Here is a 26,805-nt window from a genome sequence, read left to right as displayed (position 1 = left end):
CCGATCAGTTTGTCCAACCAAAATAATGTAGGAGTATCACAGGCTACCTTTACAACAGGGAGAAGTCCTGGATACCCATTGCAAACCATGTAACAACCCATCATCATTTGAATGATACCAACATAGGACTGCAAAATTCTGACTCGTAATAACGAAGCATTTCATAATTTTTCATACCATCACACAAGGTTGAAACCTTACAGACAACTGGTTTTAAACTGGTTTTAGCAGTGGATACTCACTCTTCATGCAATAACTGATCACATTCCATTCTACACTCAGTACCCTGCCAACGAACTAGAAATACACTTCTAAAAACTCTCCATTTCCAACAGATACTTCCAGCTTTCCCACCACTCCAGAGACAACAAGGACAGACACTGAGAAACCAGCCCTTCCTGGCCAGGACAACCAGTGACACTCAAGTCTCAAAGGAATCAATGAAATGTCACCATCAAATTAATTACATGTCAGGTTTCGTGTTCAGACACCTTGGAAGGGTAAACCTGGGTCCAAGCATGAGCCAAAAATCCAATTCTGAATAAAACAGTAAGCATGGCCACTTCTTTCTGCTATTACTGAATGAGCTTCTGTAAGTCCTTAACCTCACCACTTCATCATTGCATGTACGTACCAGTACAGTGGTATTACACCAGTGCACCACTGTTAATAAGATTAAGCTTAGGAAAATTTAATAGCAGAAGCTTTGGTATTTGATTTGCTTCCATCTCATTTACAAAAGAACCTTTACTTCTCTCCAATATCCATCATTACCTGGAAAGCACTGGCTGATTTAGACATACTGATACTTACTATGTAGTTAATTTTCTTTCTCCATGAAACACTTATTAGGTGATATTTCCATTACTTGAAATACCTCATGCATTCACAGAATTGGGTGACTTTCCTATTAATTCCCAGAAATTCATTATACAGCCTATCTTATAGAAAAGCAAAAACTATTAGCTCAATCTCCTATGTAATTATCCGAGAGCCACTGTTCAAGAGAGACTTCATCTACCTCTGATTCTCAGAGCAGCTGCACAACGCATTAAATAATACTTCTTGGTAGCTTCTACCTTCTTGGAAAGACACGTGTTAAGATGGAAACAGTAAATAAACCCCAAAACAGCCTAATCTTCAGTCGTAAAAAGGAGCGAATGAGTAAGCTAAAGTATTTTAGAAGAACATTTTACAACTCTCCTAACCCTACCTTCTGGAATCATGACAAAAATAGCAGCCAGAGAAACTGACTGAAACTACAACACAAGTATTACTTCAAACAATGTGCTCTGGTTTTTTTCCAACATCCTACTTCCAAGAAATCCAGTCTTCCTAACAGCATAAAACTGATGTAACATCAGCAGCTTAAAAACCGCATTCTATTTGAAAAAATTCACTTTCTGTTGAAAAAAACAGCTATATAAGAAATTGCCCATGAGGTGAGACTGTCCAGCTCTTATTTAAAGAGAGTTTGGGATGCCAGCACAAGAATGACACGGTGTATTTAACGGTGCCGTACCTGCTGTACCCCATCACACACTGCCACTGGTGCACAGCCAGGGCACACCGCAGCGTTCAGATAAAGCTGGGAGCCTGCCCATGCTGGTCAGCGTTGTCGGGGCTGTGGTCTGACCACACGCAGCCCAGTTACCCCATCCCCTGTTCCATTACTTTACACAGCAGCCTCCAGTCCGACGGCATTGGAGGTGGCTCAAATCTGCCTTCCCTGCTTGCTGCGATCGCTTCATCGCAGTTGTAAAAAATTAGAATATAAAATCTACACCTTTCAAGAAATGTGAATATTATACAAAAAAGATGAAGGGTTTGGTTGGTTGTTTCGTTTTTCTTTTCTCCCCACCCCAAACTTGTGCATTTGAGATTCTGTACTTAAAAAAACGTCAACAGGATTTTGAAAATAACTGGGAAATGCAGCAGTGATTTCTGTAGCAGACAGAATTTGTTTTACAAACCAGCAGTGGGGTAATTTCTTTAAACCCATGGAAAAAAATATTCCAGAGTACTGTGCCACTTGCACATAAGCTCTATAATCGTGACTAAGACCAGTTTCAGCTCCTGTTCTGAAATACAGGTAATACTTTGCACCTACATTCATTTGCTGTGGAAAACACCTTTGTTCCCTTTCAAAATTGAGTCCCCAAATTCCATCCTATTTATCTCATCACTTACAGATGAGCACATCCAGGCTGGACTATTTCTACTAAGATTATTAATAATTGTTAATTGTTATTAAAATAAGGGACATTTATCTCAGATTTAGTCTTGGTGCTTCATGCAGTTGATGACAAATGAGTTCAAAAGTCAGTAAAACTTCTATTACAGAAATGTTGCCTAAGCCTGAGCTGCTTTCTTAGTTGAATGGTTTTAGTTAAAGCACACTAAGTTTTCACAATATGTAACAGAATACAATTACCACAGACTTTTACCTCATCATCGTGGACCAATTCTTTTTTCACTACTTTCATAGCGTAAATTTGATCATTCTTTTTTAACCGAACTAAAAGAACTTTGGCATAACTTCCACGTCCGATAACTCTGATTAAATCAAAGTCCTGTAGTCCAAGCCCCTGAGAAATCTTAATTCCATCCATTCCATCAATGACTGGTTTGATATCCTGTATAAAAAGAAACAGAAGACACTTCAATAACAAGTAACTATTAAAGCAAAGAGGCCTTTAAACACTGGACAGAATTGCTGAGTTTGCCTGCCACTGTCACTGGCACATAGTTCTGAATGGCTGATTATTTAATATTAATGAAAACAGTAAAAATTTAATTAGTTTTTAATTGTTTGTTTAGAAATGTTTGGTTGGCATTGGTTTTGCTGGTACTAAAAGTTACTGTGCTTTTCACAGCAGTAGTTCATTCAGACAATCATCTGAGCATTCCCTACTGCAAAACAGAAGGCAGTGCCTTGAGAAATGAGGTTTCAGTCCAATTCTTGAACTGCAGGCCATGTAGAATTATTCTTTGCATTACATGAAGAGCAGCTTTCCTACTCTGACAGATATTGTAACACAAATTAATAAAGGCTATCTAAAAAGAAGATGGATAAGGAAACAATAATTTGCTAATGAATACACCCATCCTGGTTTCAGTCTGGGCAGCAGCTGCCTGTATCAGATCACTACAGTTTTAACAAAAGTGAAGATTTCCAATAGGTACCCGGGAATGTACAGAAGCAGATGCCAATTTCTCCAATGTGAGAATTTGCAGGCAGTATTCCACTACGAAGAATGTTATTTTAAACTTTATTTTAAAAGATACATTTTATCTTGACTGTTTGCTGGAATTAGATGTGAACACGCGAGGCTGAAGAACAAGCAGCTGAACTAGCCAAACGCAGCACGTACTTCAACACTTCATGTTTTACCAATATATACGATGCTTTGACACACTTCTGTGGCCTATTTTTATCTGACCTCATCCCACTCTACTTGGAGACAGAGCAGCATTCTGCTGAACTAGGGAAAGTGTTTATATAAAGAATCTTGATCTAGGATTGACTGCTATTATAGAAGAGCTTAAAGATTCTAGTCAAAGCTCTCAGAATGCCACTTCCTTTCTATAGGATACCTTGAATTATTTTAGTAAAGCACAAAAGCAAGGTGGGAAAATCAGAGCGGCATAATTTAGGATAGATGAGCAAACAGCACCTACCAAAATTTAAACATAAGCAGTATCTACCTGAGCACTAAGCATAGCAGAAGTCAGCAAGTCTAGACAGTAACTAAAATTGTCTGACATGTTTTAGATTCATACCTTTCCTTCCCTAATCCAAGATAAAATCTACAGACACATGACTGTAAATAAGGCAGTCATTTACCCAAGAGCAGAACCACTCAAGTGCGAATTAACTGTAGTGACAACTATTGTAGTGGAGGAAGAGGAAAAAAGGTGCAGGCTTCTTAAGAGGGATACCAAACCCACTGCCAGTGTTGTGCAGAGTGCATCCTATTTAATAAATAGGCCAGAAGCACTTTTAAAAGAAATGCCTTGAAGCCCTTTAGAATTAAAGCATATTGAGATTTTTCAAACTGCTTTAAGGGAGTAACATTCCTGGTATGCAGAGATTGTGTCAGACTGCATACAAGAGATGAAAACCTGTTTAGGCGTATGTTATTGTACTTGTATTTCCACAGGAAAGCTGTTTATAAATTGTTAGGTATTATTTATATGAAACATCTCAGAGCTGGATAGCTAATGTGTTATCAGACTGAACCAACTTCCATAATGATGGCCTGCAGAGGTAGCCCGAGGGTGATGAAGGGCACACATCCATTAGGGAGAGTACACACAACAATGTCAAAGCCACCAATTGTTGCAAGGACCAGCAAAGTCAAACCCTCTGCTAAAATCACTGTTGTTCAAACATGAATGGAGGGGAGAGGAAAAAAGACAAGTCTCTCACATCACAATTGGGATGACAAGAGCTGCACACAGAAGAAATCTGAAAAATCCAATAAAAATGCTTAAAAAAATTATTTTCAGAAAGAAAACCCAGGCTTTTTTAAAGGGTAGCAGAAAAAAAAGGACAAATAATGAGGTATTTTATAAAAGGTTGAATGATTAAGAGTATGTTAATGTGAATTACAAATATGTTTTTAAAACATACCTCAGAGTCATCTTTAATAGTGTCATGTTTCCTGCTGGAAGGAATGTAGGGAACTAGAAGAGAAATCAAACAGTGTGATTAAGGCCTTCATTAGAAATCATTTTAAAAATTGATATATGGAAAGGTTTAGCAGCTTAGGGTCAGTTTGCTTTAAATACTATGGGACAGTTGAACAAACTTTTCCACTTTATTCTTGTAATCCTGAGAGCAGATCCTAAGGGCACCGCAGAAATAACCAGCTCTGAGACCGTAAGAAATTCATCAACGAGCATTTGAGCTCGTAACAGCTCTGACAAAGGCCAGAGTCAGTTTGTAGGTGAGGTCTGATAAGTCAAGACAGGTAAAACCATCAGAAATACCAACCCAGAAAGCATACTCCAAATTGCACGAAGTTAAGAAATACTTAAATTCTGCAGGTGCACTTCTGTTAGCATCAGAGTTTGGATCTGAAAAGGTTTTGTTTGTTTTAAAAAGCAGATCTATTGTTGCTAATTACTCCATGCTTAACTTCCCATTCTGGAATGGTTTCAGAGCGTATCAATTCAGGATGAAACCAAACCAGCTGATACGCTTCAGAAGTACATACACTGCAACTGAGTCCCTAATGAGCGTTTAGTCCACGCGATTAAACCAGAGCTAATTCAAATTAAACTTTAAAACACCCCAAACAGGTAGCACGGAAACACACGAATTCCAACTTCACAAGTACTCACTTCCATCGGTTTCTTCTGAAGGGAGGTCAACTTCATCATTTTTATCGTCTAACTGAGGTTCCTGGGAAGGCATGACCGAATCCTTGCAAAATACAGAAGTCATACAGAAAACAGACATTGGTTTACGCAATCTCTTTTAAGTACATCTTGCCATGTAAGTACAATACAATGTGAATCTTACATTCGTATCTTTCAGAACGGATTTTGTAGAAAGCATTTCTACAGCACGGACACAATGAAACATCTTGGCTTTAGGCAGAACCCAAACTTACCATATGCCTTTTGCAGGTCAGTGGAACGAGTATGTGACAGCGTTTATGAACCAACAACTTGCAGTTGATACACTTGTAGCCTTGCCTTCCGAGACCCCATATCCTTTCACTGCACTGGCCACAATACGCTTTCTAGAAGAGAAAATGCACATTATCAAGTCAATTATCAATTCCTTTCTGTAGGTGAGTAGTTACCTGGTAGCAAGATTCCACCCAAGCCACCTCCTAAGAGATCTTCAGTAACCACTCTCTTAGAATATCCAGGGTTCCCCTAATAACTGAATGCTATTTCATACCTAAAATTCAGCTAAGTGCTTTCTTAAATGGAAGAAATCAACTGTCTCAAGCATATGGAACACATTACAGCCTAAGGTTAGCAAATCATTCTTCGAGAAGTTTATTTTGAATTTCAGGTTGTGACAGAGGTTACCCAAACAAAACTGACAGGAGTTCGTACTACAGTTATGCATAAAAAGCACCTAAACAGACTGCTTTGGAGAACACCGGCACAAAATGTTACAGAAGAGAAGTATGAAAAATGTTGTGTATCTACACCTATATACTTCAACAGTGGTAGAGCATCAGCAGAAAGTTTGCATGCCTAAAACTCACCTATCAAGTCTGATGTAAAACCTCCATATGTTGCACCACTTAATACAAAAAAATATACATGCAACAAAATGGCATCTGAATAAACTGAACCGAAATGAGGACAAGTTAAGAAACCAGACATTCTACTGCTGACTTTACCAGGGCAGGCCTTGAAATGATTTTTCCAGTGGATATGTGCTGTGGTCATTTTATCCACAGAGCAGCTAAGCTGAGCTGCTGCCCTGCCAAGAAGTCACCTTGTCTCGGTTCCTCTCCACGCAGCACAGGTTGCCAACAGAAGAATTACTCACTATTGCCTATCTGCACATTTTCTCCAGTAATTGCTGGAGCAGGCCAAGCACTGCCCATCGTTCCTCAAACCGCACACCAAGTCCTGCCCTCATCCCCCGTCTGAGGCTTCGACCGAACTCTGCAACTGTCCCAAAGCCACAGAACAGAGAGAGTCTGTTCCTCCCTGCACACTGCAGCATCCTGTGGTTACTCAGATCCTCAGACTCATGAATCACACACCCTGTCCTGCCCAAAAGCATCAAGCTACTGTAAATCCTTACTAGTAGTCTCAGGGGGGAAGAGCTATAATAATGATCAAAAAATAGATAATTTTAAATAACATTTTCTGTATTACCCTTCTTGTATTTTGATAGTTTTATATAACTAAACTTAGCTACATCCCATTCATCTGTACAGCCAGTTCTCCTTGATCAGAAGAAACCCAAATTGCATTGCCCAGGCAACAAAAAATCCCAATGCCTAACAAGAGAGGAAGCCTTGGACATCCATAGCCACCTCTTCCAAAATTCCTGGTCCATCAGACTTCCTTCAGTATTCTTTGTACAGGTTTGGCAGCACTAATATTAAAATAAATACAGTTTCTTAGGTCCTGGTAATGACATACAAGAAAATAATCTCATCTTCTGTCAGATGCAGGGAAGCAAGCGGAGAAAAAAGGATGTAGGGGCAGCTCCCAAATTCCTTCAGTAATACAGGTACAACACTGCTATCCAGCAGTAACAGGGCTAACCTTTACATTATGTTCAACACACTTAAAGTTTAGATTTTCGCATGGGTTCGTTTACCTGGATTATCTGAAAAAGCTTAAAAAGACCATGTTGCAAAAGGAATGAATTCCTAAGGTAAGCCTTAAAAATCCAGGTAACACTAAAATTTGGTATCTAATTAAGCAAAACATATATGGCCATGATTTATATAATACATTTTACAGTTCATGTCAGCTTTATTAGTAACTTCAGTCGGGTATGGTTTGTGTTCTGCCTTTATGATTCCATTTACATACAGTTACAGCAAAGCAGCCTTGTTTAGGATTGCTGACAAATGGGCACACTGATGAGATTTCAAAGTCTTTATGCGAGTATTCACTGTATGCCTAATTTCAGTTACAACATCATTATTTATGACACTACGGATTATTAATGTGGCAGGTACGCATGCACAATGTTTCAAAAAAATATGTTTTTACTCTGTAGCAAAAAAGCACCAAAAAGATACATTTCATACTATTAAATAAATTGGTACACTGCACTATACAAATGCACGTATTAATTCAGACATAGGACTTATTTTTCACGTATCTAGGAATAAGGTACTGAGTTTTAAGGGGCTTTTCCTTCTTTCAATGTAGTTTTGGAGTGGGGAGCGTTGAAAAAAAAATGCTAGTTTCATTTAAAAAATGTTATTGCTGAATCAAAATGTTACCTCACTCCACTGTACCCCGTTTTGTACCCAAGTCCCAGAAGCGTACACCACATTTGTATGTACCCTGCAATACTCAGGCATAATGGGATAAGGGAAGGAGGTGTCTCAGCCTTAAAGCTACATTCCCTTCCTTCTGTGGATTAAGGCAGGTTCGTAATGCAGTTGTATTTTAGCTCAATAAACCGGGTATTTTTTCTTCATTAGATTATGCAGCACTTCAGACCCAAAACTGTTAAAGCTCACAAGGGCTCTAATCTTTAAGAACGATAAAAAGTACTGAAGGTAAAGGATTATGCTAACAAGCAGTCAAAACCACATAACGAGTGGAGAGGAGAAAAGCTGCTCTAAGCACGCATCAGTTGAAATAGTCACACGAGCAGTTTTTTAGACTTAAAATAAATCATTTTCCCCCAGCACATATTATTAACTCCACCCCAGACTCAAAGCCTTTCCAGTTTTTGATTGTTTTGACCTGAATAACACTGCGCAGCCCGAGAAGTCACAAGAATAAGCATCTTGCTTTTCCTTTCTCTCCAACGCTCGAGCACAGAAAAAGCCCAGACTGAGAAAACAATTAGCAGCCAACGGGAGCAAACCCCGACGTTTTACGCAACAGTACTCACTCTGTTAAAACGTTTGGCTTGAAACAAATGCCCATTCACTCGGTACAGCTTCCTCCATCTTCTGGCTCCACGGCGGTAGATGGATTCTAAGAAAGAAATCAGAAAGGTGTAAAGCAGCAGCATGGCAGCACGGCAATACCAGACACACTACGGCAAGCAAGCTGTGACTTAAAACACTCTTGCTTTTCTAGATATCCACGCACAGCTAAGATCCCTGCCGATTATTTTTGTAACGGCAGCCGTAAATTTTTTTTGTACCGCCAGCCGTAAATGACAGCGTCTGGGGATGTGCTTTCACCGCTGCCTCTCCCTTTTCCCTCTTTTCCTCACATGATCATAATCTCGTTACAGTTTCTTGGCTGCTGCTGCTGAGCTCAGGTGAGAGGGACAGAAGTGTTAAAGACACAGCTTCCCCCGGGGAAAATCGCGACGCTGATCTCACATCACCTTCACGGAAAGGATGTTTGGTACCAATAATGCTTTAGATATACAATATTAAAATGTTACAAGTCGTGATAGTTCAATTATTTGACCTCGTTTTTATGTTGCCGTTAAACAGCCAGAATATTTCTTCTGTTTGGGAAGTGGTTCAAGTGCAGGTCTGCAATTATTCCTAATATATTCTAAACAAGAAGTCATTTCATCTGTTTAAGCCACACTTGCCAAGAGGCCGTACATGACAGTGCCCAGCATCTACTCCAAACTACTTTTGTTGCCGAGTTTCACACACGTATGTGCAATTTTTAATATAAAATCTTTGATAGCCTTGATTACCATTGCTACATTCTGACGGTGTATTAAACTATAGATTTATCATCCTCAGAAGTTAGTGCAAAATCATCTTAAAGTTTCATCTGTAATGTCTGTCTGAAGTTTCAAACAGTTTTTTTAGTGTAAACTTTTAAACAGTTATGTTCCACCTTGTCAAACATGAAGTCTCTTTTCGCTAATTAAAAATATCAGACGTTTTCACTGTCAAAAGATGCTGCAAGCAGTAAATAGTTTCTTCATTAAAAAGTTATTTTAAGTTAATATTGAGCAAGCCAAAAATCACAGGCTCCTGACACACAATGCGCAAACGCCGACTGCAGTACTGGGTTTGATTTTAGATACTCTATTTTTGCCCTTCAAAAGCAAGGCACATAATATTGATGTTTCCGTGACTCCACCAATCCACAGCGCCAAATCCACAGCCGTTCACGTTTCACTCCATTTGCATGTGCAAATGTTGACTTTGCAAGCACTGGAAACAGACACTGCACTATTAAATGGATTGTGAGAATGCAGAGAACCACCCAAACTTTTCAAAGGAGCCGAATGCCGTACAAGTGGCAAAGACACAGTTACTGGAACAGAGGTGTATCTCCCGATATGGTTATTTAACTCCTAACTTTTCAACGTTTGCTATATACAAACTTTAAAGCAAACAAAAAACTGCTTTTCTTAAGTGCAAGGAAAAGTTAAATGAAAGCCTAGCAAAACCACTGCGAAGTTTTCGCCTGAAAGTACCCTCAAACACAAACATCAACGAATTCCACCGTTTGTAGAGGAAAAAACTTCGCAGGGATTTTTTCCGCAATAACTAATTGATTCATTAGACAAAGCACCATATGGAGGCAACCCAATACATCTGCGTTCTGAACACGAGCTTATCACTGACATGAGGAATATTAAGTGAATGCACGTTAACGAGCAGCTTGTGCTGATGAAGTCCGTAAATAAAGAAGCAAGTCACTTCCCTAATTAACGATAAATATTAAATCAAAGTCAGGGTTTCATATCATATACTTGTGAGGCAACAGCCTAACAGGAACTGAACTTAACGTGGTGCAGTTTGAAAAAGTAGAAACCCCAATTTCCAGCACAAGAGAAGCGTGGCGCTACTGCAGAGTGCAGCAAAGGGCCATGAAGGTGATGGAGGGACCAGAGCATTGCCCATATGAGGAAAGGTTCAGTGAAATTCAGCGCTGTGTGTAACGTGTGAGCAAAGCTCTGATCTCTGGATGTATTTCATGTGGGAAAGAGACTTCTGAACCTGAAACAAGAAGTCTTGCTACAGTTTCTACAACACTTTAGAATAAAACAAGTATGGGGTTTGGTGATCCTCGAGAACCAAGAACTAAACCAGGGGTTTTATAGCCATGACTGACCCCACCACCAAGAAAAAGGGATGCCATCACCAAAGCATGATTATTTAGTGGCTGTGTTTAATGACAAGGGCTGCTATTTCATTTAACTGACGTGTACTGTAAAATAACTCATTGAGGACTTGGAGTTCACTGAAGGAAACATCACACCCCTAATTAAACAAAGTCCTCTTTCCTCTGATAGATAATGAATAAAACTTCACCCAACAAAAAGGATAATGAAATGATAATTCTATCTTTAAATTATTTATTCTGTATGTCAACAAGTTTAGAGGAAAACTCAAAGGATATTTTAAGCTGCTAACGAGGTTTTATTGAGGAACACAAGTGTATCTTCTAATTACAAGGAACGTACTGAACTTTATCGACTCCCAAGATAGGAAAATTGGAGGAGAAAAAAAATACACTGTTTTTCAAGCTAAGATTACAAGGGAAATAAAACTACTCAAACTGAATGCCTGAAACAAAATGAACCAGCTGCCTCTAAATAAAAAGCAGTGTGAAACAACCGACTGTTGCTGCTGTGCAATTCTTCCCTCTGTTGTCAAGCTGTGCAACTACATCACTAACAGTAAAGCACAACGAACCTTGTAAATATATTTAACATTGTTTTTTCAAAGACTTCCCCTTAGGGGTTGCTTTTTATCTTTTAAAAAATATTGCAGAAAAATAATCTTGTCAGGAAAAAAATGATAAAAATGCAATTGTGGATCTAAATGGATGAGCAGTTTGTCTGCTGTTGTGTTCATTCCAAGTTAACTCATCTACAGAGGACACTTCTCCAGCTCCAAATAACCCCCTCAGAAGGCAGCAGAAAGGATGTGAGCTTTGCTTTTGAAAACAGAACTTGGTAAAGTAGGAGGAAATAAAAAGGCACAACTGTTTTTCAAATTACAACGTTCTGTTCCAGCACCAGAGAAGAGAAAATTTAAGACAGCCCCAACCTATCCCCAGCCCAAAATACTATTTTTCCATCTGAAAGTTTAGAAATGCTTGTGTTTTCCAGAATATGGAAGAGAATTCAGCACTTGCCTGAAAAAAATGTGGTTTACACCAACGAGTGGCAGTAAAACGGCCACTAAAACCTTTCTTCTGCATTTGGATTTACAAATGCAATTCCAAAGTTTGCTTTTATGTGACAAAACTGTAATAAAACCTTTTCCATAGGAAGCACAGAGATCATTTGCTACCGCTGCCGATCACTCCTCAGAGATCAACGCGAGTTGTTTACAGGCCAGCTACACTGGCTGCCAGCTGGACAGCACGAGAATGCCCAGTTTTTGTTTTCTTCTTTTCATGTTTTGCTGAGCAGACAAATGAGCATTCTTCCCAAAACCAACTCATGAATTACAAGTAAGAAATTGATCTCGGTAATTCAGATAAACTCCGAATCGGATTGAAGAACAACATCTAGGAATAATTACATCTAAAGATAGAACAAGTTCAGGACAGTAAATTCTGAAGAACTTTGGTGGTGTTGTTCCACTATCTGCTACTTGCCATGTCCCAAATAGATTGAAACAAAACTGCTTTCTGAAGCATGGAACAGTCACACATTGTATGGTATGGTAATTGGCCCTTTTTATTATGAATAAGCTGCTATGTACAACTGCCATTGCTTTTCAGAAGTTAGAAAAGGAAGAGAATATCCTCAACAATATGTAGGTAATAAGTGGGTTTACGTTTTACCTTTATTAAAATAGTCAGAAGATAACATTTTACTTTAATTAGCAGTTGAGGAACCACATCCCCATCCTCCTCTTCTTTTTGAGGAGCCACTAAAATTAACTACGAAGTCAGATCAACCTCTATTAGAAAAATCAAGCACAATTAAGACAGCAATAACGACAAAGGAAGTGCGCTACATAGAGCAGCAGCAGAGAACCAACAAGGACACAAACCTCTCACAGACAGTCATATTTACCCAGACTGCTCAATTTCACGTTTCCACATCACACTCAATTGGTTTCTCTTCTTTAAAGACTGCTGTGCATTAAAGAGCTGAGCAGTTGAACACACTTGGAGTGCGACCAACACGGATAAATCTGGGATTACACCAGGACAAGGGCAGGATTCTCCCAATCACCTGGTGGAGAACCTGGAGGAAGCTCCTTGTGGCAGAGGAAGTTGGGGTGATCCCACGCTGGGTTCCAGAACCTCAACTGTGAGGTCAGGCACAGAATCCCAATTCTCTTCTCACTTGAGACAAACCCTTGATTAACTCATCCCCAAGAACTGGTAAGAACACGACTCAGTGGCTAACAGCCCAGAGTTTAATCACATTTTATCTGGTCAAAGCACAAACGTTTGTCAATTAAGTGAAAACAAATTTGGTATCCACGCATCTAGACAGTTATTTGCTGAAAAGTGTTGATTTGTTTTAAATCTACAACCATACATTGACCTGTATACAGCGACTATAGAAGTTTTTGAGCATTCACTACTGAATTTCAATTTTCATCTTCTTTGGAAGGAGGGTTATTACTCTGGAACTGAAGCCCCAAAGTGTGACAGCATTACAGGATGAAATAACAGAAGAGAGCATTATTTTACTGGCATCACCCAAAAATCCTTCTTAACTAAAAAACCAAAGAATTTAAGATGGCAGACACACACACAGAGGGAAAATAGTACAGTTTAAAATATTTCAGTATAATATGCTTTCAGTGTCCAAAAGACTTCATTACTTCACAAGGCTCATTCTCACTGCTCGTTCAAAAAGTCACTCAAACACATTTTTCTATGCAAGGGTCGTGGCTTTTCTGTGAAGATTTTCGGAGGATAAACCAAAAAGCCAACTACTGACAAATCTCCTAGAAAACATTTTAAAGACTTCATTAAGAGCCCCACTTCTTATCCTGTAGGAAAGAGTTAACTGATTTCACTTCCACTCCTCTGCACAAGACATGATTTTAAAATTGATTGTATCATTTTATCACAGTTGTCTCTTTCTAAGTTGAAGTCCTCCTGGCATCAAAACCTTTCCATAGAAGTGGCTGTGGCTGATCCCGTAGGCCTCATTTCTCCCTTATTTCATACCTGTACAATTCTAGTTGTATTTTTGACTGCTACTAAACATGAGGCTTGTGATTACCGAGCTCCCAAACATTTCCAGAACCTCTGCTTAGAAAGAAACTGAAATTAAAATTAGCCAATCTAAGAAATGCATCTCCCATGGGCTGTTCATGCCTATTTCATGATGATATTTAAGTTCTCTTCTAGTGCATATTGAATTATTTGATTTGCCTTCAAGTGACGGGCATCAACATCTATTTGATTACATCATCAGTAAACATGCAAAACTGCTCAAAAACCCCACCAGCTATTCAAAATGGATCTAACACATATTTCAAATTCATAAAGCCTTTGTAAGGTGGCCTTCACGATGCCCTTGAAACTGTTATTAGGTTCCCACAGTCTCTGTTAGGACACATTTTCTGAGTCAGGCTGTTTTCTTTCACAGCGTGGTTCTGCTACTTCAGCTTATGATCCACTCTAAAACTATTCCACTTCCCTTCCCAATGCTTAATTTACTGTAATATTTTAATAAACCAGTATTAGTAGAATGGCAGAAATTCAGTTTACTATTACTTCATAAAGGTATACTTGATCTTTCCAAAGAAATGAGACTCTCGAGCGTATTCCTCTGAATTCTTCCCAATTTAACCAGCAGCCTGCTAATACTACACCCAGACAAGTACCCGACGCCTCAGTGCCAAGACACCTTTAATTTGCTGGACTAACTCTCCAGATCTATGGCTTTTCAGTCCGACAGCTTGGACACATCTGTACCCCACAGCACCTTATTCTGCTTCGTATTAGGAAGAAAGCTGAAATGAAGTGCACACGGTGTCCGTTCTTACATCACAACGTGAGTTCTGTGAATTGTGCTCGGGTTTTAATATTCAATAAATGAAATTAACCTCAGAGATTCTCCCACTTGTACTTTTACTCCTTCTGAGCTTCCTCACATACTATATGGATATAGCATTCATACATTTCACAACAGGTAAATTTTGCAGCAATATCAAGTATCACTAAACATTTTTTAGTGACAGTAGCTAAATAAAAACATCTGAATAGTTCTGGGAGCTACTCATCATACCTGTTATATTCTGGATTAAATGATTACACACTAATCCTAATAGCAAACCGAGTAAGTGTTCCAGTTCAGTAAGTTCTTTTATGATGCAGAGAATTGTCTCCCAAGAAAGCAACCTCCCATCCCAGAGCTTCTCATCCTCATGGGGGAAAAAACCACAGATGACAGAGTCTTGTGTACCTGCCCTCCCATCTGGTCTGTTAGAGGAAAGCTATAGTGTTTGACATGGTAAAAAAGGCACATTTACATCTTTCAAATTAATGATAGTATTTGTCTTTCAGCTTTTGGAAGGGGGCTTTCAATTCACCCCACAAAGGAAGGAAATTATACCGGATCTGTGAAGCTTACACACTGCTTCCCACCTAAACCCCTTTTGATTTCTGCTGTGCTCTCCATCATCCGCGTGAGAGATCTGCTGTGTAAAATCATTTTATGATAGCTCTTCCATCTAACAAGTTTAGAGTAACACAGAGATAGCTTATAGTGCTGCTGTTAAAAACAATTGCACCTTGAAATTAATGGATCAGTTCTAATCCCACATCAGGCTCTACAATATCAATTCTAGCACTGCCTGCCTGAGGTTTTCCTTTCTTTGCAGTTCCTATGGGTGAGAAGATTTTTATTCAGAGTTGCCAATCTAAAGAACGAGGAGTCCTGTGTCAGTCACAGGGCACCTGTACCTGCTTCACTGAAAAATGTGGTAGATGACCTAACATATTAGAAGTAGCATATGACAGCATTATTATTGGAATGAGCATGTTATTGTAAAAGTAAAGAGGACCACACTAAAATCTTGACGTTTTCTATTCAAATAGTTTCTGGTTTCCTTTTAAGTATTTCCCCAGTGAATAATTAAAGGGGAGGCCCTTACAGATGCAGAAGAATAAGGAATGGAACCTCAGGATTACAAAAGAGGAGCTTTCCAGTCAATATTGAGAATCTCAGGTTTTCATGTTTCCACTCCCCAAGTCACTGCCTTCCCCCTGTGGTTTAAGGGCAGAACTGCACCGTCTGCTCATCCCTTAACTCTTGCACTGACAGAGCTGATCAGGACTCACACTTGACTTCTGAAAACCTCTCAGCACGCCTGAACTCACCTACTTTTTGCTTTTTCACTTCAGGAGATGTATTTACCATCCAGATTTATGCTGACAGCAAACCTTTAGTGGCAAGCCAACTGCTGCCACTACTTACTCTTCTAAGGCTTCACCTCTGAAGTGCTCTCCATTCCAAATTAGCAGCACCTGAAATCTCTCACAGATTTGGTTTTGCACACAGCAACTCAAAACTCCAAGAGATCAATGGTGAAGAGCCCATTTACCTGCCCTGCAGGCCTCTTGCTATTTCTACGTCTCAGTTAAACATTAAAAACCATAACTTGCATAGAGCGACTAATTTTAAAGAGTATTACACAGTCCCAAGTATAATAATATGTAATTAACCTTGACCGTATCATTTAAGAGGTTACACATTAAATAGCTCTTTCAAGCTACTGTAACAGACAGGCCTAACAAAGGTTTAACAGGCTTGCAAATGTCTACTAATTCCAACAAATAAAAAGCCTCATCATCTTCTTGCCAGTTTAGTTACCCCAAATACCTTTATATCAAAAGAGGATTTTCCAACTTGTGAGAAGTCTACAGACTGGAAGTATGGCAGACAACACAGGGGGAGGGAGTTAGACATGACATTCAAGAGAAGTTTTCTGAAACCAGGTGACATCGCTCCTGCATGATAAAATATTCTGAACAGCCAACGGGGGGGGACAAATAAAGTCCACAGGCTGGGTGTTACGACACCTTAGAAACTGCCTCAAGTACTCCTCATTCCATTGGATTTTTAGTTTACAGTTCACAAATTGGCACGCAAGCATCTGCCAAGACATCCGGTATCTTAAAGGAAGATATCAAACCCCACAACCAGATGCATGCTTTATAATTTCATGCCTCAACTATCAAAAGGGAGGCCTAGCTCGTTAATCCTTCCTCGGATGTTTCACAGCTAAGAAAAACGTTGAAGTTAGTTTAGAATTAAGCACAGTAACTATTCTAAATCTAAACAGACCTTTAACTACAATTCTGTTTTCAGTAACTTACACTGTCTTACACTCAGTATGTGCAGTTTTCAAACATGCCACGTACGAAAAAGCAGCGGTACACAGTTCAGATGACAGAGGAAGAGATTCCAGGTATTCTTGAGAAACTATGACACAGCTGTTTTCAATTCCTAAGCAACAACACGTTACATCAAAAGCCGTACCATTTTCCCCTCTAAAAACCAGGAGAGGGTTACGAGCAGTTTCAAAATTGCCTAATTATCCAGTGCAATCCAATCTATGTCTTCAGAGCAGTCTCTACAGTTGCAATAGTTCCTTTCTTCATTGGGGGATGAAATTGGTTCACGTGCTCTGAATAACCTAATCACTGCTGCCAATACAGTAACAAATGAAGGGAAAAACCTGTCTTACGAGCTAGAAAAATATTTACAGGCCACACTACTGTAGCAAAAAGCCTCTTAGAGCTATTTTGTAGTATCAGGCAGAAGATAAAGCAAAACCAAATAGCTATACCTAAAATAAAATAGCTCACAACAGTGATTTAGGTTTGTAAGATCCCTTTACTCAACCCTGTGCTGAATTTTTCAAGAAAGACAGCTTGAGGAAAAAATGAAGTGCAAACACCTAATGCTAAAATACTGAGCAGATAAACAAAGAGCAGAAGAGACATCCACAACACAGTGTGATCATCACAAAAAAGGCTGCAAGATCAGCCAGAAATATTAGCTAATAAAAACATCAGTCTGCTGTCATACTAATGCCGTAAGTCCTTACACGTTAAAAGCATTCATTCTATTTCGTTAGAGATTTCCTAGTCTGCATTCTTCTATTTAATGAAGCCGACAGCAAAACAACCTTAAAATTTGTTAGCACTAGCTACCCAAAGCCAAGATCAATTTTAACATTAAATACACAGATCTACTCGTTCAGATGTAAAAATGCACAAGTATACTAGCCCAGCTTATTCTGGCCATATTAGCAACTAAGTAAACCTCAATTCAAACCAATTACTTCACAATTAAAAACACCCATTTAAGACGACCCACTAAACACAATTCAACAAAAAAGGCCTCAGAAAACGATGCTTCTATAGCCTTAATCTTTACATCAGCAATCTTTACAATAAGCAGGCCCTGAACACATACCGTCAGGGGTTTTTGGATACATTTCTTTCATTAATCAGCCTTATTAGCAGCAGCAGCATCACTCATTCTTCTGTCCTTTTCCTCTTAAAATACATTCCCCAAGAGTCCTTTCAATGCAATTTTATCAGCATTTCCGAGAGGTCGCCCAGCCACATCCCTACGCACGAGAGGCGGCAGGAATCTCTGCATTTGTAACAATCTATGGCTGCAAAGGAGGGTGGCAGGCAAAGCAACTGTATCATAACCAAAATGCTGAGTTCTATTCTCTACTGCACCACACGTACACACACACACTGCATCAACGGCCTCGATTCACAACAGCAATCACAACGAGGATGCATAAAATCTACAGAAAAAGCATGCACTACTCACTGAGTTCTATTCTTTAGCTTCTTCAGCATGTAATTCTTTAGGCTTTACAATGTAGTAGGTATGAAACAAAACATTTTCCCTTTATTCCACTGATGCCGCTGTTTGAATACCATTAGATACCAAGGACAATAGGCAGGATCAGCTCGAACATTAAGAGCAAATATTTAATGGAAGACTGGTTACCCCCGTCTCTCCCTTTCACATCTCTGCCTCATGTATCCAGGCACGGGTGGTACTGGCTCCCTTGAGAGGCTGTAGCAAGCAGCTGAGGCACAAACTAAAACATGGCATGGATGTCAAGGAGCTGATGTCACAAAAACAAGTATTTCTCTGATAAAACCGGCAATCCCATCAGGGAAGTCCTACAAATCGACAGAAATTGTTCAGCTGAGCATGCTTTGTTATACAGCGCGCTGCAGCACCAGGAGTGATAAATCAGACCAAGATCTGTCAGTGTAAATAAGCGGAGACTGTAATAACTAAGTTATAAAACTGCCAATCAGACGCCACGCTTGGTATCAGGCTATCAGGAAGGCTATCACTTCTGAGCGTGGAAGAGAAATATACACCTAAACACTTCAGAAACAACCTTATTCGCTATTAATTCCAAAAGAGCAACTAAGCTACTGAAAAGTAATAATATTTTAAATACAGACTAGCCTAAAAGTCTGCCATCTTTATCAGGAAACGCTGTGCTAAAGTAACCCAGGTTCCAGTCCAGCAGATGCTGGAAATGCCTCTGGGAGGTCACATTCAGTGTCTGGGAAGAGATGCGAGATGTTTTAAGAAATCCTGCCACCTCACCCACACAGCAGCACTGCCGCTCTCGCCTGTGGGGATGGATTAAAACTGTCTTGCTGAAGGTAAAAGGTACTGCTCCTACAGCAGATGCTGCACATTTACAGTGGGAGATGGGTCTGGCACAGAAAAAAAGCACAAAAGCTCAGAAGCAAAAGGAACACAGAGATAATACAAGTGCAAGTGCTGCAGACTGCAAATTCTACCTTGCAGCCAGCATGGCATCAATAGAAGGAGGTAGGATCTTCAAGCACAGAAAGAACTTTTCTTAAGGCAGACAAATGGGATTGAAATATTCATCACATGGTTTATTGCCTTAATGCATTTAATTTAAGCTTTCAACCATAGCAATTTCCACAAGGGTCCAGGACAGCTAGCAACTATATTATTATATTTCAACATCCAGTATGTATTTCTGCACTCTTCTTCCAAAGCATTATTGTTCTGAAGGAATTGGAAGGAAAAACTTAACATTTCCAGATATTCACCACAATATTTGCAATTCAGAAGGCCACACGCTATTAGGAACAGTCACTCCCCGGCCCAATATGAACAAGTCTGAGAATATATTGCAAATGAAATTATTCAGCAATTGAATAGCTTCATTTAAAAATTCTATTTCAAACTGTCTGCAGTCCTGTAACAAACCACAGGTCCACACTTGGAGACTGCTAATTTAAGTAGAAGCCCATTTTAGACACAGTAACTACTTAACTTTGTCTCTGGAAATAACTTGAAGCAAACTCATAAGCTTCTTTATAGGGCAAAAACGATGCTCTAGAAAAGGATATATGTAATATTCTCATTTTTTAGAGAGTTTTCCTATGATCACAACTAGAGTAGTAAAGCCATATAAAAGAGAGATTTTGAAACAAATTTTCTGCACAAAGGACAATATTATAGTCCTGTCAAAATAAACAGTCCTGTAAATAAACTATATCACCAGTATCAGTAACATTTCTACACAGTCCAAGTGCAATGTAGATGTTAGTTCCATGCCTTCAGCTAACAAGCAATAACACTGAATGTATTAGTTTATGCTACATCAGCACAGATACAGTTTAATAGGGCTGTTGTAAAACAATTTGGAAATAGTTACAGCTAGGCCACAATACCACATTTCCATGCAGGCCCTATGGATGCAAAGGGGCAATATGCACTGAATTAATTCATTAAATTATGAGAAACCTCACCACAAATCATTTCCCGAGCACATCCTACTAAACAGGCTTTTTAATCAGTCCAAGTACGATTCACCATGACCTGTAAAACCATGTAGGAAGAAATACCCCACAGACAGAATAACCAGGTCATCTAAGCCACATTAATCTACTGGCTTCCGTAGCTCATCTACTGGCTTGAGAGAACTAAAACATCTAACAAATTAACACAAAAACTTCTCTACTAAAATAGCTACACTTTTAATGAGATCATTAAACCACAGTGAACTTTATTATATCGCGTTATTTGCACAAATACCACTTTAAGCAACAGCCTTTTCTCTCCTCCAGTTACCTTAATTTTCTTGACAGCATTTCACATCAGTTTGATCTGTGTTTTCACAAATAAAGACAAATAATTCTATTTGGGACTAGCATTTTCTCCTTCCCTCTTTAAACAGCTACAGGAACAGGACTAGAGCTGGAGGCAGCTGGTTCTTTTGGTTTTTATATTGGGCAAGCAGGGCAGCATGGTATCATTATAAAGCTGCTCTATCACCCAATGCCTCCTCCCCACCCAGGGATGGAGGTCAGGAAAGAAGATTCGTGGGTTGAAATAGAAACATATAACAACAACAATCATCTGGTATTAATAACAGTTATAAAGTACACAGAGTTATACTCAGCCAGTATTGTGGGGGAGTAGGCCTCAGGGTTAGGATGGTAAACAAGTCCTTCTCGAGATGTCAGCCATGGAAGAGGGAGCAGGAGCGAGGAAGAGAAGGCAGAGAAGAACTGTCCCAAGCAAACTCCCCAATTTATAGTGAATGTGATGTTTACGGTAAGAACAGTATTAATTGGTCAGCCCAGGATCAACTTCCCTAGGTTTCCACTTCCCTCAGCCTTTGCATGTTTTTCTCAAGACCTTGAAGACCCTGAGCACTATGGCAACCTGCATACCAGCATTGGCTGAAACCTCTAAGTTTTAACTTTGTTCCCATGAAATGGAGTGTTGTAGTCCTTACAAAATAGCAGCTTTCCTCAACAGAAAAACCGACTCTCAAATTCTGTCCCACTAAACCAGGACACATGGATGCAAACCTGGTATCTTTCCATGGAATACATTCAGTTGAGGACATAAAACCTTGTATAACTCTGGTCCCAGAGTAAAGCAGTGTACTAAAACGTTGACTTTATAGAATTTCACTCTTGATAACATATTGAACATTTTACATACCATAAAGAAACCACAGAACAGATATTACATGTATGTAGCACTAGCTTCTGGAAATATTTTAATATCTTTATTTCACATGTGACTAAAAATTTAAGCTAAAACTTGATTAACATTTTAGTACTCACTATCTTCTCCTGGACAAGGCATGCCGGGTTTCTCTGGAATACTTGGGAAAACTAAAACAAAAACATTACATTTAAGTTAAAAGATTCTCAGTAGTATGTCTTCCTAGATCCCTGAACATATTTACACAAAGACAGATTTGGAAGCCTTTAAATAATACTGCATGAGAAATGACAATCAAAATTTGGTTCCATACTGGCAAGACCTTATACCTCACTAAAGCACTAACAGATCTGTGCAGTTTAGAGCCTGAAGCCCCCTCAAAGCCTGATGTGTAATTCCAGCTTTAGGCTCCACACCCAAAAGAACAGTTCCTTCTTACAACATCAGACTACGGGGCACGAGCTCCATAAGGACGTTATCTGATGGGCAAAGGAGTTGTTGAGGTTGGGATTATCAACAAATACATTGACGTGCAATACTTGCCATGAATAATCAGCCCTTCGTGTTGGTTTTGACAATACAAACGGAAGGCTTCCTCCAGTTCCATCTGAGAGGAGATGGTGCATGGGTCACCTAACAAAAAAAAGCAACATAGGCAAATTTATGACTGAAGAATTAAGTGGAGAATATCTATTAGTCAGTAAGAAATGTACCATCCTCCAGGATTGCTTTTTGTTAAATCATTTGGTATTAGGCTGGCATTTTGATCAAAGCCAAAAATATATCAACATATCTTTTTTCCTTCTAATTTTATCAAAACTACATGGAAATGTAGTACATGGAAATACACTATGTTGGTTTGCAAGGAGACAACAAAATACAAAAGTGAATAGATATGCTTAAAGATCTTTATTGCAGCAGAAAAAAAGCAAGATCACTTCCTAATAACCTAAAAACTTTAAGTTGAATTCAAAGTTAATTTGTCCTTTGTTAAAAGAGTAAATTATCTTCTTATATTTCAGTACAGTACCTTCATCATCAATCCACTTGAGGGTAATTGGCTGTGCCTGTTGTAGATTACACATCTCATGCACTTCATCACAAAGTTGATCATAGCTGATGGATGCATCCAGGTTCGTTATCAGGATGTCCCTGCACAAGATAAAATCATAAGCTTTTGTCAGAAAACATCTGCATTGGCCTGCATACTCCAGCAATTCCATCTACGGACCCTAAGCTGTGAAATGATACAGAACTCCTCATATAAAATGCTCCCACATGTGAACTAGTTGCCAGAAACAAATAGGATTACACCTCAGTGTTTAACTTCTCAAAAATACTTCAGTACAGAGAAACTAGCTGTGTTAATGATTAGTCTTTAACCAAAGTTTACTTGGGTGATTCCAGTTCCCTTGTTGTAACTCTCAGCATTTGAAGTGTTTCTAAAAAACGTAACATTTTGTAAGAATTACATTTTACCCTGGTACTTCTTCCATCAGGAGATAAGTAAAACCGTAAAATCCTTTTCAAATGTAGGTTTTTCCTCACATCCATGACATTGTTAGAGAGAAGGCTTTTTTTGGTGAATTCTCAGAATACATCATTACAAGAACATGTAAATCAAAATCTTACTCAAATTCTGCATTCTTGTGCTCTACCTTTATGGTTTAAGAACGTGAACCCAATCTTGAACTCTGTTAATGTAAACCACACAGTATGCTCAGGCGTTTGTGAGAACCACTCTTGATATAATGAGAGCTCACACAGCACTGGCAAAACAGAACAAATATTTTAAAAAAGAAAAGATTATGGAAAACAAAATCTGAGGATACAAACTAGACTTTCTCCTGTTTTTCTAAGTATTTTTCAAGACTCAAGGAAATCAACTGATTAAACAAGTGCAGGAAGAAAGAGGAGATGTACTTAAGTCACCTCAGGTTTTCCAAAGCCTTGTAGGGGATGATTAGCAAACAGTTTTGTAGTTAATGGCTACTGGTGCATACAATTCTTCCCCTGCTTAGCTTAATACAGTAAGTTTACCAGAAGTTTCCCCAACATGAATGAGATCATATGAAAATAGGAAAACTGTGTGACAAGCCACTTCAGAAAACACATTGTATTCACATATTTGCCTACTTATACCTTTCAACACAGATACTACACTGAACTAAATCTTAAATTCTATGACTTACATCTTAAATTATATCCCTCAACAACTGCATTTTGCCTTTGCTGAGAAAAAAAATACAGCAAGCAAAGCTCTAAAAGAATAATTTAAGAACTGTATTAAGTTTCAAGTTCAGATTAAAAACCCTACTCCCTTTTCAAGTGTACCTTTAATCTACAATTTGTAGAGCTCTTAAAGAACAGCAACTTAATTCTTCATAATAACAAAGGAGAAAGAAAATGTACGCTAAATGCCAACACGTAAAACCGTATTATTGCACACTGGAGTGGTCAGGTGAGGTTGAGTTTAAGAGCATCTCCCTGTCAAAAAGTCCTATTTTATGCACTTATGAAAGCAAGAGACCAAACCAGTTCTAAAGAGTAGTGTTTGAGCAGTGTCTGAGTAGTGTCTGCTGCGATGCCTCGCACCAAGACAAGGCCACGAACAAATGCAACTCACGACCACTGCCACCGCAAGCTACTCATGAAACCAAGTAGTTATAGATCTGTTTTACCTCTGGACAATCACACTGTCGCAAATACTTAAATAATATTCAAAACCTGAAACTGTGCAGTAAGACAATGCTCTATTATGCACACTACAAATATCCAACTGAAGCAGACAAATATTAATCAGCTTTAAATTGTTAAAACTGTTAGAACAGATGGCACTGCCATTCCACGTGTAAATTAATAAACTTCATAAAAGATAAAACACAGCTGAAGTATCCTAGATAGCACCTATTGCAGATGCAAACATTAGTGAGATTTATTCAAATTATTATCTCAATGACATCCAAGTTCCTTTGAGATTTACTGTGCTTAATCTTAATATCTATAAAGCCACATTAGGCAATCAAGGCACAGATAAATGGAAATAATTCATTGTTTAATACTAAAGAATCCCACAGGACACTTTTTTTGCCAAGTATCTGATACTGCACACTATAAAGTAATATGTATGAGCAGTTATAGCAAGACAGTCATTCACACTGATGGATTAAACGTGTCACCATTTACAACCAAGGTAACACAGCAAACAAAACTGCATCACTGCTCTATTCAAAATGAGGCAATTTCGAGTAACCAGGTATAAACCAAACTAAGTAACTGAAGTAATGAAACGAGAATTACACAAGTTTACTTTCTTTTGCAATCTACTTACGCAGTTATTTCTACTGTGCTATGTTAGGAACTCTGTCACACCCAGAAACGTGAATACCTAAGATTCTAGGACTCCACAGAGACAGACACAACATTCACGTGTTTTAAACTTCCTGATGCTTAGATTTTTAACTGGGATTTCAAATATGTATTACGATACAATTTTAAATTTTTAGCATCCACCTGCAGGACTTCGCCCTTAATTCTGAATTTGTCCAGGATCAATGATTTTCTGCAGCGTGACAAACTTGTTCAAAAGATCAGTGCAGTACTTTAACGGAGACACCGAGACAATCAGTTGTACAGTCCATAATGTCAAAAACAGTCAACTCTTGTTTTGTAAACTGACATATTACAGACTTCACACCCAATGGAAATTAATGGATATAGTGCTGCAGGACAAACTACAGTAGTAGTTTACTGTAAAACGCTGAAATAACGACACATGAATCCCAATAGTGACACAGGTTTTATCATCTCTTCCACTTCTGTACAGCTAGAAACTGAAGCCACTTAAAAAGGAGTTATTAAACATTACATGTTTTGTTCCAAGGAGCACAGAGTCACAAGTTGACATCTGTAAGAGGAAATCTGTACTTCAGAGACTCCCAATTTCAGCAGTAACTCGTAGAGTTGATTATGTAAGACTTATCTTATCTTTATTATAAAGTAGATACAATAAATACATAGCAACTGCATCTGGATATGAGATATGGATCACGTCTGTGCTCACAAAAGCAACAAAACAGACATCAATAACCCATCAACCCAGAAGATGTGCCAGTTTTGCCCATCCCCCCCCTCCTCCCTCGAAGAAAAAGAATAAACTACCAACTCTTTTCCACAGTGAGCATGCTGCAGTGCTCTGGATGGTTATTTTAATAGCCCAGAATTTTCCCTGCCTGATCTGACATTAATTACAAATCCATCAATAGCCCTGGCTACTTTATCACTAGGTCAGACTACGAATTCCTGCTCAATATGCTTCAAAATCAGGCAGGACACAATACATAGGAGAGAACAAGCTGACTTACCCACTATAGTGTGTTTTTACTCTGATGAAGTCTTTGTTCAAATCAATTTTTGAGCCCATTCTGCTAGGCATGGTCTGTATTTAGCAGTCAAAATGAAATTATAAACATATAGAAATAAGTTCATTCAAGCCAGATAACTCATTTAATTCTGAAGCAAACAGCTTGAGATGAGAAATACGCGTTTCTCCTCCAGATGATTTTCAATCCAGCTGCATAGAGAAAACAGAACACAGATGAAGACACACTCTACTAAACAAACAAGTTGTGTCAAACTTTATAAATGCAAATAGCTTTACACAGAACAGCAAAATAATCAAAAGGAAAATATACAAGACCATTGACCTGCACAGAAATTAAATGAGATCTGTTAAAAATACCCTGTACAATTTAGTTCTACAGAATACCCCAAGCATTTAAGGATTTTTAACAAAACATCCAACAGTTGCCTCTTGGCCATAAATACTCCGAAGAAAACTTTACTTATTCATCAAAGCAGCTTCTGGCTCTTTTCTTCTAAAGAGTTGAGTATTTGAATTCAAAATAGTTTTCATATACGTGGAAAAATGCTATCAGTTAATGTTGGTTACAAATTCACCCAAGTAAAGCAGAAAAAGTAACTTTAAGGGGTATTTTAAGTTACCTTTATGATTGGAGACTGACAAATACCCTGTTTATTCCAAATTCAACCACCTTCTCTGACACATTCAAATACATCCAGACAGCTCCCTAACCCCTCTCTCCGGGGGCGCAGGGCCATAGGTGCCAGGGAGAGACCCCAGCCTCCCGCCCTCTCCCTCCTGTGGGCTGAGGAGGAACGCGCAGCCCCTTCCTCTCCGACCGCCGGGACCG

At 38.8% G+C, this 26,805-nt stretch overlaps 1 protein-coding gene across 1 annotated transcript in view; it reads right to left on the bottom strand.

Moving 5' to 3' along the window:
* The window catches only part of PRKCZ (protein kinase C, zeta), a 36,119-nt gene extending 10,092 nt beyond the window's left edge, over positions 1–26,027 (bottom strand). The window contains exons 1-9 of the mRNA XM_010187721.1: positions 25,957–26,027; positions 22,623–22,744; positions 22,136–22,225; positions 21,712–21,762; positions 8,570–8,655; positions 5,622–5,753; positions 5,350–5,431; positions 4,637–4,689; positions 2,448–2,636 (exon numbers count right to left, since the gene is read on the bottom strand). Coding sequence (XP_010186023.1) covers positions 2,448–2,636; positions 4,637–4,689; positions 5,350–5,431; positions 5,622–5,753; positions 8,570–8,655; positions 21,712–21,762; positions 22,136–22,225; positions 22,623–22,744; positions 25,957–26,027 — 876 coding nt within the window. The remainder of the gene's footprint in view (positions 1–2,447; positions 2,637–4,636; positions 4,690–5,349; positions 5,432–5,621; positions 5,754–8,569; positions 8,656–21,711; positions 21,763–22,135; positions 22,226–22,622; positions 22,745–25,956) is intronic.
* Between the last annotated feature and the right edge of the window lie 778 nt (positions 26,028–26,805).

The sequence above is a fragment of the Mesitornis unicolor genome, unplaced genomic scaffold, assembly GCF_000695765.1.
Source record: "Mesitornis unicolor isolate BGI_N332 unplaced genomic scaffold, ASM69576v1 scaffold5907, whole genome shotgun sequence".
NCBI lineage: Eukaryota > Metazoa > Chordata > Aves > Mesitornithiformes > Mesitornithidae > Mesitornis > Mesitornis unicolor.
Note: the sequence above shows the minus strand (reverse complement) of the source record. Positions and strands in the feature narration are given on the sequence as shown.